This window comes from Colius striatus, chromosome 3 (assembly GCF_028858725.1).
Source record: "Colius striatus isolate bColStr4 chromosome 3, bColStr4.1.hap1, whole genome shotgun sequence".
NCBI lineage: Eukaryota > Metazoa > Chordata > Aves > Coliiformes > Coliidae > Colius > Colius striatus.
This window is the reverse complement of record NC_084761.1, coordinates 14,140,919-14,154,023: the sequence shown is the minus strand read 5'-3', so window position 1 is coordinate 14,154,023 and position 13,105 is coordinate 14,140,919. Positions and strand designations below refer to the sequence as shown.

Genomic DNA, 13,105 nt, shown 5'->3' with positions numbered 1-13,105 from the left:
AATATTATGGAAACTAACAAACACCATCCAAATAGCCCAGTTTTAACCATAGTTATTATCTTCTCTTAACACATCTGTATCTCTAGGATGCTGTCACTATTTTCACCATCCTCACAAGAGAATCATCACAAAATTAATGTTTCACCTCTGCTTGTGTCTTTTTGCAAGCTGCTGCAGAAAGGTGGGTGCTGATTTTATTCATAAGCTGGTGTTATTTTTACTGCTTACAGTTGTGGAATGAGAATATTTCTCTTGCAAAAAAAACCCACCTATCCACAAGCCAGCAAACAAAGGGGACTTCTAAAACCTTTACAGGGGGCAAATTCCTGCCTTTGCTAGAAGTTGCTTCTGACCCACCCTGGGCAGAAGCAGACAGAGCTTGTCCTTCACAATACAGAAAGAAAGCTTAAACAAAATCTTAAATTCTGCCAAAGTCAATTCATCCTCCAGAAAGGATCTTGTCATACAATATATGAATAACCTTTTCACTTCTCTTTCCCTTTTGTAAACCAACTCTGACACCTGCTTTGGGATTTACCTTTTCCTTGTAACTCTGTTTTACTTATTTTGCTTGTTTTGGTGTAGGAGCCTAGGAGAATTATTCAATAAGAAGTCAGTTATTTGTTACTATTACAACAGAAAAGTGATATGAAGTATCTGGAAAACATACAGATTAAATAATTTGAACTATAGGCAGTTCAGCCAGGCATTTGTCTATCCCATGAACCGAGGTTTTCCAATTTGCATATTTTTTTTACCTTTGCCTTCCACTCCTCCTCCCTCATGACAGAGGGACAGCCCCTACATCACATGATTGGACACAAAAGATTACACACCGTGAAACACTTCTGTTTCTCACAGACCTGGGGCAAACACATCAAGACAGAGCTCAAAGCCAAGCAAAGCAGCTGCAAAATGAACCTTCTTCCCTCCTTCTCTATGGAGACATGGGCCCTCCTGCTTATTTTCATAGCCCTCGTGATAGTGTGAGTAACATATTCTTTATTGGTTCTTCGCTCATGCCTTTTTCCTGTTCTTGCCATTGTTCTTTTTCATGCAACTAGTCTGCTGAAGAGCAAACAGACAGGTGTGCTTTCCAGCTTCCTGGCCTCTCACAAGGCTCTGGGAAGCGTCTGAGGTATCTAAAGACTGTATGGGTGTGTGATCTCCCTCCAAGGTTTGGAGTATTCCCATGCACTGTTACAGTCTTGCTGCTAAGCCTCAAAGTGATAATCAAATAATGGTACTGGGTGCTCATTGCCAGCAGGGTGTTGACTTCAGTGAGGATTATGAGCCGTTAGGTTGTTTTCCACAGAGGTACCATCTAAGGAAGGCTGTGGCTCCCTGGCTGACCTGGGGAGGGGACAAGTCAGTAGATGACCCCACTGTAGGATTTGCAAAGGTGGAGGGCAGCAGGAAGGCACCAGAAAAAATGCATTCAGAGGACTAGTTCTTACTCCTCCTGACTTCTGTAGTGCCCAGGTAAGATGCACCATGCATGGGCACCTGGGCCAGGAGGGATACTTGCAGAGTTAGATTTGCTACATAACTGCAGGACAGCATCCCATGTCCATCCTCACAGCCCATCATTGATGGTGGAAGAAAAAAAGCTGAGAGCAAGGTCAGCTCCCTCCTCCTGGCTTTTCAAACAAACTGTGGCAGGCAGAAGTGTACCCTGGTGCTTCAGAGAAGCTGTACTAGTTAGAAAATGCTTTAGTCTCCTTTGCTAATGATGTTCAGCACCACAGCATAGCAGGGCTGGCTGAAAACTCCCTTCTGCTGGGACATACAGCATCTCTGCTGGCAGTCCCTGCCAACAAGGCTGGACTGACAAACTTTGTAGTGTTGACAAGCCCTTAGGCAGAGACGGCATGTTGCTAGCCATAAACCTTAACGATTAATGTGGTACACATGAGCACAATCCATTTGTCTGCCCTGGCAGTGCTCCAGCCATGGCAGTTCAGTAAGCTCTGAAACTTTTAGTCCTGTTTTTCAAACCCTTCCCTGTGATTTGGATCACTCAAAAACCTGTTTGGGGCAGACTCTTGAGGAAAAAAAAAAAGGCTCCAATCAACCCAAACCCCTTACCTTCATTATTGACCCAAACCCTCATGTTTCAGTAACTCTGCGTCCATCCAAGTTTGCCAGTTATTAGACTCCCACCTTCTGCAGCCACTTGCAATTTTGTTGTGTCAAAAGGGATGAAGCAGAGATCTTTATGCTCTGATATCTGAGCTGAGACATTTGACTGATCATTAGGAAGGGAGGTTGTTGACATGCATCTTGTCCATCTGGGGCGATGATGTTCTGGTTCACACATGAATCAGTCTCATGCATTTCTGGTTCACATCCATGGTAGGAAGAAGCAATGGTTATTCTCTGGCTTTACACTAATGGTCCCTCTCAGCTTGCAGAAAAGCATGTCATGTTTTAGTTGTAACAGCATTAGACTGCTATTTCTTGACCATCTTTCAGATGGATTAAGCCTAGCCTATGTTCCTATAGCATTTTTGGGCTTTATAACTAACCCAGTCTGGCATTCTCTGGTCTCCCCACAGCCCCAGCTGCCCATGAACATTACAAATGAGAACATACAAGCTTTTTATACCCCATGCCAAATTAATCTTTGACAGAAAAGGTTAAACATTAACAAAATGAGCTCTGTGAAACCTTTCTGCATCTGCAAACGCCCTACTCCCTATTTTTTGCATGCACTGCTTGGACCATAAATGAGATCCCCTTTTGTGCTGTCAGAACCTGTACTGTAGGGACTGATCTCATTTGAGATCCCTCAGATTTAGAAAATAATTACTAATTGTAAGAGAAACCTTCCTAAACCTCAGCCTAGGCTCTGGCTTTTCAGGAAAGCATCCCCAAGATGCTGGCTGCACGGCTGTTGCCACGCAGCCCAAAGAGGATCTCTAATATCCCACTGCCAAACATTTGCAGCTTTACATCCTTTATGCGATGAACTACTCACTTGGGAAGCTGCAGCTACTCACTAAAACCAAATATTTTGAGGAGCTCTTTCAACACAACCAAAGGCAAGCTTCAAAGGGCTGCAGCCCATGCCCTTGTTGAGAAACACAAGGCCCCGAGGTAGAAGTAATAACTTTACAGCTGCCAAAAGGGTGCTTCAGAGGAAAGAAATCTGCAAAGCTGTCAATAAAATCTAAAGAGAAAACCATCAAGACAAAATTTCCTGGCGTACCACTGAGCTAGGGCCAGGGTAAGGGGAGGGAGAACAAGAAATGAAATTAAAGTGCAGCTTGACAAAAGCCCTGTTTGGGACATTACTTCTGGCACTGCTTTGATTTCTCTTCAATAAAAACATGTAAGTGTGGCGTTCCTTCTTCTCTCTCCCTTTTCTGCCTCTCCTTTGGTTGGAAATAAGCTCCTCTTTTGACTTTTGCTAAAGGCCTTGAGGTCCTGTTTCTACCAGAGCACCTACATCTCTAGGATATAGCTGCTGTTACATCAAAGTGATCTCTCTAGCTCTGTGTGGCAGCAGTGAGCCTTACCATGTTTAAATAGTTTTTACTGGACAATTTTTTTTGGGCTACTTTTTTTTTCCAGCTCCTGGATCAACAAAGGGACATTGCTGCAGTCTCCAGGAGAGCTCACAGCCCCAATGCCACAGTGATGTAGCACTTGGTTGTCTTTTCTGTCCCACAGATACGGGATCTGGCCATATGGTGTCTTCAAGAAGTTGGGCATTCCCGGGCCCAGACCTCTGCCTTTCTTTGGGACGTGCCTGGAATATCGTAAAGTAAGTGACTGAAGCCTCTCTGGCTCTGGAAATATCGGCCTTTGCTCGTACAGCTGTAGCTAAACAGATACATGGTGATGATAAGTTATCTGAAATGCCAAGCCCTGCTCTAACTCACAGGTTGTACAAAGGCCAGCCCAGGATAAGGGCTTGGTAACATAGACCATGGGGCCTTGCCCTTACAGCATTTCCAAACAAGCACTTGTGAACGGCTGACTTACAGTTGCCCTTTGCCAGCATCCTGGCAAACAGTTCAGTCACAACAACAAGGTACATTTATGCTGTCCTTCCTCATGTTTTCTGAGAGGAGAACTCAGAAAGCAACTCTGAACATTAGTTTACAGATATTCCTCCCAACCCATCATCTCCAACATCATCCCCTCTCCTCCATCCTCTAATTTTAAAATTGCTTTCCACAGGGTTTTGTGGAGTTTGACAATGAATGTTTCCAGAAATATGGGAGAGTCTGGGGGTGAGTATGAACCACTGATCTCTTCTTAAAGTAAAACTAGAATCTGTACAAAAGGAAGGGAAAAAATCATTAGAAAAATCTCCTTTTCTCTACCTGCAGCCCTGACTGTCCCTGAACTATGAGAACAGCAATGATAGGTGCTGGAGGTGGCTCACGTTAAAGCCTGATGACTTCAGGGCTGTGCCACTCTCCTGCTATAGGGAAATTGCTTTGAGATAGGCTATAAAAGCCATTTTAAAGCTGATGACAAAAGGGCCTCACCTGCTCTTAACAAAATCAGCAGCAAAGCCACTGTTTACTTAAGGGAGAATCAGGTACTGGGAGGTCTGGTTGCTCTGGTTTATGAACTGCAGAGGAATGCGAGTGACTCCTGATACTGAGTGAAGAAGCAGATCTAAAGTCTGCTGACTTCCTGGTGCTGCTGATCCTTACCTGCTGCGGAGGGAGCTCATGCAGCCACCACTGCTCTGCTCTAGACATTTCTTATGACGTTTATCACGCTGCTGTGATAACTTGTGCTACAAACCCCCATATCCTGTGTAGTGCATTCATTGGTCCCTACAGCAACTTAAAAGATGGAGTCTAGAAAAGACATCTTTACATAAGTGGGGAAAGTGCATAAATCCGCTTAATCTACATCTGTTCCAGGAAAGCATTCAGAACTGGCAGCTTAAAAAGACAAAAAACCAAGGATTGAGTTTCATCTCCAAGGATATTTCAGTGCTGTCAGCCCAAGTCTCTAGACATTCAATTCGAGAGCCTGAAAGGGGTCGAACAAGTTTCCTTCTAATACTGTAATGTGTTTAAGTGCCTGGAAAACCACAGAGAGCCAGGGGAGAAAGTGAAGACATTTGCTTCATTTAGTACCTGGTCCTTTGAGGAACTGAACCCTGCTCATTTTCCAGTGAGTCTGGAGGGTGTTTAGCCCCCTTTATCATGTACAAAACCAGATAGGAGAAGGCCTAGGAGTCCTCTGGCATGTCTACTTTCCACATTTCTGTACTTAAGCACCTGCAGAACAAGGCTGGTGATGGAGAGACATTTGTTTAATACATTTTGTTTCACTGGCAAAAGCCAAGCCTGACACTTCAGCTGTCTGAAGTTGCTTATCAGTCTCCTCTTCTTCCCTGACAGGATTTATGATGGCAGGCAACCTGCAATTGCTGTGATGGACCCTCAAATCATTAAATCTGTGCTGGTTAAAGACTGTTACTCCACCTTTACCAACCGGAGGGTAAGAGCAGAAAGCACTGTAATGGATGTGTTCCTGTGTGATCTGATCTGGGTCTTCCTGCTTTAGCAGTGGATTGGACTAGATCTCCAAAGGTCCCTTTCAATCCCTACCATTCTTTGATTCCATATACCACAGAGTCTGGAAAATAAAGTAGAGGAGAAGAGCATGTCCGTGGCAGGGTTCCCACAGGGGATGTGACTGCACTGTAGGGATTACTGAAAACGGCCACTGCATGTCACTGTTCCCCTGCCTTACAGCCTGGGGACTGCACAGCCGGACTGGCAGAGGAAACTGCCTGCACTTCAAACAAATTCAGCTCACACCTATATATATGGATGAATTCGAGTCTGCATGAGTATGTGGGTATCTGTAAGGGTCCAGCTAGCACCTGTGCCACCAGCTGGGATGCAGGCTCTGGGTGGCACAGTTAGGTGGGAGTACACATGTACATACAGGTGTTGGACTTCTTTGGTCACTTGTTCTGGATATGAAAATGGCATCTCACAGATTGCTTACTGCAGGAAAAACAATTCATGTATGTGTCTTGAAAGAGGGTGTTTGTAAGGCCTTAGCCTGCTACCAGTAGTAATGCCCCTGAACCAGCCTGAGTACGGACTTGCCTGCTATATTCCCACTCTTGCAAGGAACCCATGATCTTTCCTGGGGTTAACACCTTGCCTTTTTTCCCCTCTAGAGTATAGATCTAGCAGGAGTACTGAAGAATGCTGTCTCATTAGCTGAAGATGAACAATGGAAAAGGATTCGTACTGTGCTCTCTCCAACCTTCACCAGTGGGAAACTAAAGGAGGTAAAATATAGAGGAGCAAGCACAAACTAAACCAGAAAGTTGTCAGACAGTGTTTTCAGGATGAGATTGTCACAGGGGTCAGATTTCTTCAGTCAGAGCCTGGCAACTAAGCTGGCCTGTTTAATATATGCCTAATTTAAAACAAAAAAGGACTTAAAATAAAACCTTGGCAGAAAGATATTATTTGTAAATATTCATGAAACTCCCTGTAGTCTTCATAAGCCTGTCTTAAAGGAGGAAAATGTACTATACTTAAGTGACTGTGTCTGGTTTGTGTTACAGATGTTCCCTATAATGAAGCACTATGGGGAACTTTTGGTGAAAAATGTTCAAAAGCAAGTGGGAAAGGACAACACTCTATCTGTGAAGGAGTAAGTAGCTGCTAGGAGCAGCAGGCTAAGCAGCCTACCTTGTTAGCAAGTGCTGTAATTCCTTCATTATTGGCAACACAGATTACTTGCTGGGTAAGCCAGACCTCTGAAATGGGGAACAGGGATAGCTGAAAGCCTGGCTGGAAATTTGAAAGTGAAAATTTAAGCTGACATGTTAGTGAAACTTCCTAGAGACAGAGATCCAGAGATAAGTCTTCTAAAGGAAATTAGATGGGGAGAAAAATGCTCCAGCTCAGCTTTGTGAACGCACAGGTCCAAGATAACCCAAATCCATCAGGAAACATCATTTTCCCCTGCACATACTCAAGATCTCTGTGCACCACCTTCTCATACCACAGGATATTGAAATTGCTGGCCTCTCTGCCTGGCTCCAGCACTGTGGGATGTTCATCCATCACTTGCCCCATTCCTGATGGGAATGGGGAGGGAAGCTTCAGCATGGCCTCTAGTGTGTGGTTCTTATTTGTGAGCTGTTCTCGTTTGTGCTCTCCATATGAACTCTGGAATACTTGTGTATTTCGCCCCTAGTCTGAAAGTACAGGTGAAGGAGGGGCAGCTGTACACCCATAGCCACATAAGAGTGACCTCACCTACCAAAAACCCCATGAGAAGAGGGCTTGGACAGTTTGTAATATTATAGGACTGTGCTGGGTTGAACAAGACCATTTTCATGGCATGTTCAAAAACATGTGTGCTACCATTCCTCTCCAAGAAGCTAAACACATTCTGTCCTTGCACTAACTTGTTCCTGTAGCTACATGCTGGTTTAAGATCCACAGAAAAGCAGCCTAAAATCAAACTTCACATAGGTTTGAAACCAAAGCACTCTAGAAAAAAAGCCAACAAACTACAAGTTTGTAGTTTCCACTACATATGAGAATTTATATTTGAATGTCACATAGACATTAGGAAAAAATGTAATCACTTTGTCCAAATATTTAACCAGGGTCCATCTTTTTCCAGACTCTTTGGAAGCTACAGCATGGATGTTGTCACCAGCACATCATTTGGTGTGAACATTGACTCCATGAACAACCCCAAAGACCCTTTTGTCAGAGAGATGCAGAAGCTGGTCAAGTTTGACTTTTTTGACCCAGTCTTCATCTTATCATGTGAGTGACTTGGCTGAAAACTTCATTTAGGTGTCAGTACTACTGAAGTGTGACTTCAGTAAGACTGGGGCATCTCATACATTAACCAATTAACTGTTGCTTAGGTAACTTCTCTAACTAGGATGGGAGTCCTAATGTCTTATCTCATTTCCTCATAGTTTTCATGGTTTTTACTCATCTCCTTCCCAGAGTTTTAGCATGAGGATAACATTCTCCACCATTCTCCACCAACAACATTTACAAAGAAAAGAAACATGATTGAATATGACTGTGATGTTCAGATGTGCTGGAAAATAATTTGAGATTTGAAAAGCAAGTTCAGCTGTGAGGCTTGAGGGGAGTGGTGCAATCTGAAGTGTAATTTCTGCAAGAGAGTGCTGAGTGGAGACTGTAATTAGATGCAATTTCCTAGCAGTACAATAACTTAGCAGTGATGGACCTTAAATCACATGCAAACTTAAATCAAGATCAGATATCTTGCTAAAACACAGGAAAAGTTGTGATCTGTGCATAGATGAAGTTCTGATACTGTAGATTTTATGAATCTATACCCAAGCAAAAGATACAGTTTTAATGATGAAGGAAATGCTCTGAAGGGGACTTGAAAATGTACATCAGTGAAGATCTCAGTCTGAAAAAAATGAATCAATGTTTTGAATAGTCTCTTCTGAGCCACATTCCTGTTGTAATGCTGTACAATGTAAAGTAATCTGCCCTTAGAAAACAGAAGGTGGCATATGCTTTGGTCATCTCTTAAAGCAATGATTCTACCCAGCTCAGTTGTGCCCATCTGACAGAAACTTGAGAGAATTGCATCAAGACAACCTATCCCAAGGGAAGGAGAAACAGTGGAAAAAAGACAAAGTCCAAGCTTTTCTCAGATAAAGAAATCAAGAAAGGACATTTTTAGGAGCATCAGTACTTCCCAGTAATATTCATAGCTATTCATGCAACCTGATCTAGGCGGACCTGCTTCTGCAGGGGTGTTGGACTAGATGATCTCTAAAGGTCCCTTCCAATCCCTACCGTTCTATAATTCTATGTTAGCTTGTGGAGTTTGTTTACAGTGTGCAATTTTCTTTCTGACTTGTCTTTCAGTTACATTTCCATTCCTTATTCCTCTGATGGCCAAGATGAACATAAGCTTCTTCCCAAGTGATGCTGTAGATTTCTTCATGAGATCCCTCTCCAAAATTAAGCAGGATCGTGAAAAGGAGACTCACAAAGTAAGTAAGCATGAATTTGCTAGCAACTGTGGCAAAAATTACACTTGAGTGAAATGATGGGTGATGATATCAAAGACGAAGCCAAAGTTCAATGATTTAATGACACCTTGAATCTACTTGAGTGGGTAGATTCACTTGATTTTAATACCATTAGAAAAGACTCGCCTAACTAGTCCTGGCAGATCTAAATCCAGACAAAATCTCCCTAGAATTAGATTAAGCTTTGATTTGCAGAACTTAAAATAAGCGAGAGTCCCTGAAGAAGATTAGGCAGAGGAAGAGAAACCAGCGTAAGCAGCACAAGAGCAGTGATACAACCTTTCAGACTTGTACCTTCCCCTCTTCCTTTTAAAAACTTACAACTACTTTTTGGCAAAAATCTGCCTTTTGAAGGTTTGGATCCCTTACCTGAAATTTGCCCCACCCAATAGCTTCACAAAAAGGATAGCTAGCTTTCCAAATTAAAAAGCAAGTGTTATATTTTTCAGTAAGGAAACAAATTTGTCATTTGTGCATTTTGGGGACTCTTTCAGTTAAAAATTGTGCTTAGGCTATGAAATCTGCTTATATGAGCCCTCCAAGAGACCTGTCACCAAAGAAACTCTCCTGCTTTTCTTCTCAGGGCAGAGTAGATTTTCTGCAGCTGATGATCGAATCTCAGAATTCAAACAATCACAAGAACAATGAAGCAAATCACTCAGATAAAGGTAACAATGTCTAACTACTCCTCACAGGAACAGAGGCTGTGAGAGGAAGGAGAGTATGGGAAGCTGTTTCCCAGAGAAAGGCTGATGGGTCCCCGCCATCTCTACTGACCATACCTCCAGGCAGAAATCTGTGTCCCTTGTTGTAGGCACCAGGGCTGGGGAGAATTCCCCAGATCCTTTGTCATGGAGTAGGGCTGCCATGTCAAGTGTTTCTACCTGGGAAATATCTGTCTCCACTGTGAAATGACTTTTTCCAGACAGACAGCTGAGTAGTTTTAAAAACGTTATCAGAAAACTACAACAAAACTGCCCCAACCTCACTGATTTCTGCCTGCTCCCTGCTGAGACCATCAGCCAACACTGATTTTTCTCCATTTCCCCATGTCCTCTCTGCTCACAGCTCTGACTGACATAGAGGTCCTGTCACAAGCATTCATCTTCATATTTGCTGGGTATGAGCCCACTAGCAACATACTTTGTTACCTGGCCTATGAACTGGCCACGCACCCTGACGTGCAGCAAAAACTGATGGAGGAAATTGACACAGCTCTACCCAACAAGGTAAGGTGACATTGAGTGATGGGGAAGACCCTCTGACCCTGCTGCCCTCCTTATTCAGTCAAGACAAGGAAAAATAAGAAAAAAATCTTTAGCTCCTGAACACCGTCCCCCTTGGATTTTCCAGGGCCCCCAAGAGACATACTGAGAAAACCCAGCTCTGTAGCAATTTTCTTTTGGCAGCTGAAACCTTCTAGGCCACCTCACTGCACAGACCCATTTGCCATACCCTGCACTCATGCACAAGTGGCTGTGAATTTCCAGGCATTTCCACCACTTGGGGTAGGAAAATGAAACTGATTACACAATTCCTACCTTGCATTTTTTCTCCAGTGAGCCCAAGTCATAGTTGAGGTAGTAGAGGTTGGGCACACTCAGGTCTCAGTAGTCATTTTAAGACAATCTGATCCTCATGCCCATATTACCTGGTCACCTTTTTCCTGTCATCCTACAGGCTCCTCTCACATACGAAGCAATAATGCAGTTGGAATACCTGGACATGGCACTGAATGAAACCCTTCGGCTCTTTCCCATTGGAGGGCGGCTTGAGAGAGTTTGCAAGAAAGATGTAGAAATAAATGGAGTGACCATTCCCAAAGGAACTGTTGTTATAATCCCACCCTATACTCTGCACCGAGATCCCGAGTACTGGCCAAACCCAGAAGAGTTCAGACCAGAAAGGTACAAAGAGGCATAATGAAAAGGAAGAAATAATGTACTACATTTTTCCTCACTACTAATTATTAATCTCTGATTAGCTTCCTAATGGCATTCTTCCTTGTTTTTCTTTTTTTATAAAGAATAGTAATGAGAAATTGCAGGCTCATGGGAATGTCATTTTAAGAAGAAAATGTGCTTTGCACTTAAAGTGGGGTTTCAAGAAACGTGATCTTACTGGGAGAAAAATATTGCTATATCACAGCATCTTATACACAGTTTTTAGGCTTACTGACAGGGTGGGTAGCTGAGGAGTTTTTGTAACTGCCCAGTAGGTCTGCATAATCTTAATTGTTGAACCTGTCTCCCTCACACAGGCTTTGCTACAAAATATACCAGAGCTGATCCTTCCAGATTTGCCTCCCCTCTTTATTTTCAAGGAAATGATGATATTTCCCTAAAGATTTGGCTATTTTGGTCATTCATATCTGCCTCATGTAGCTTCCTGGCCTTTTTTTCCACCTTGATTTATTTTCTCCAATCATGTCATTACCCAGGTTCAGTAAGGAAAACAAAGATACTATAGATCCATATACATACCTGCCCTTTGGAGCTGGTCCCAGGAACTGCCTTGGGATGAGATTTGCTCTCCTGACTCTGAAAGTTGCCATTGCCAGCCTATTGCAACATTTCACCTTCCATACTTGCAAAGAAACTCAGGTAAGCAGGGTATTACTTTCTGAACCTCACAGGTGAAGAGCCAGGGCTTGGTTTCTCACCGTGTGCCAATATCTATTGCTTTGTGCTTTCAGGGGTGAGCCCTTCCAGGCATTACAGACCAAGTTATGTCTGGGCCACGGCCAAGTTTTTCCTTTAGTCACTACTTAGCTGATTTGTCTAGCTCCAAGTGTGTTTTTCCTCTTATCATTGCAGATCCCTCTCAAGCTGAGTTCACAGGGGTTCTTAAAACCAACAAAACCAATTATTCTGAAGTTAGTCTCCCGGACCAAGGCTCCATCTGCAGAGGCATAAACCCCAGCTGCACCTGCAACAATCCTCCAGCATCTCATGAGGGCTGTGATAACAAAGGGATCACTCCTACACATACAGACCAGAAGAGAAGCTCTAGTTAATTCTCAAAGCAAATACTAAACATTTACCAACAAACATTGCTGTCAGAAATGTAACGTGGATCACTGGGCAGTGACAACACACAGTTGTCCTTAATTTTGATTGCAGAAAATCAGAAATCCGAATGAGAGGCTGATCATCCCCTTCGAAGGGAACTTTGCCATCTAGAGAGAAGGAATTACTCTCAGATCCAAAGAAACAAGGTGTGATGGAAATTCAAATCACCAGACATTACTGGGCAGAGCCCAGTGACACTCTTGATATACTGATGCTTGAAATTTCATGTGTTATAATCGAGATGACTGGTGTGAGACTACATCCTAGTTACCAAACCTCTTGTGCTATGTGTTAATCAAAGTGTATACAAATACTGTCATTAAAAATGTTTGAGAGCTGCTCTGTGTTGTGTGTAGCAGCTGATCACTTCCTATTTAAAAACTGTATTCAGCCTCAACTCTTGAAATTATCCATGTAGATTGCTTTCCACCTCATTTAATGAATCTGATCCTTTATTTAATGCAATCAAACCCTCCCATTTGTACAGCATTTTACAAACACTAACTCCCACCTCTTAGTTTAAGAGGTTGCTTCAGTTCAGCACTGGCCAACTGGCTTTCTTCATTGGAGCAATGGATGGATTGCAGAGAGCAACAAAAGCTCACAAGAGGTGGTAACAGAAGTGGACAGGAGTGACACTGCTCCTAGAGAAATTGTCTGGACATAGCTTGAGTGGAGCCATGGATGGGGTTCATGCATTGCCTGTGGTGAGATATTAGCATACTGCAAGCTGCTTTGCTCTTGAACTTCTCCAGAGCATTCTATGACTTGAGTCCTATGGGATGATCCTACCATCAGCATGATGCTTTGATCAAATGACTTGTGCCACCCCTGACTACATAAACAGGGAATATAAAAAAGCAGGTGGGAGGTTCTCCTGGATCTGAATTTAATATTCCAGTTAACCCCAGTATATTGTGCTGATCCTGACACCTACAAAACAAGGACACTAGTAAAATGAAAAAGCTTCTGAGAAGAGACA

The 13,105-nt window shown here is 43.0% G+C and overlaps 1 protein-coding gene across 1 annotated transcript; it reads left to right on the top strand.

The window, feature by feature from the left end:
- Window positions 1-834: 834 nt before the first annotated feature.
- On the top strand, window positions 835-12,463 carry LOC104563859 (cytochrome P450 3A9). Its single transcript, XM_010210441.2, has 13 exons — window positions 835-986; window positions 3,676-3,769; window positions 4,189-4,241; window positions 5,376-5,475; window positions 6,170-6,283; window positions 6,566-6,654; window positions 7,639-7,787; window positions 8,886-9,013; window positions 9,636-9,720; window positions 10,121-10,281; window positions 10,733-10,959; window positions 11,493-11,655; window positions 11,869-12,463. The coding sequence occupies exons 1-13, from the start codon at window positions 916-918 to the stop codon at window positions 11,965-11,967; spliced, it is 1,533 nt and encodes a 510-aa protein (XP_010208743.2). The 5' UTR covers window positions 835-915; the 3' UTR covers window positions 11,968-12,463.
- The last annotated feature ends 642 nt before the right edge of the window (window positions 12,464-13,105 follow it).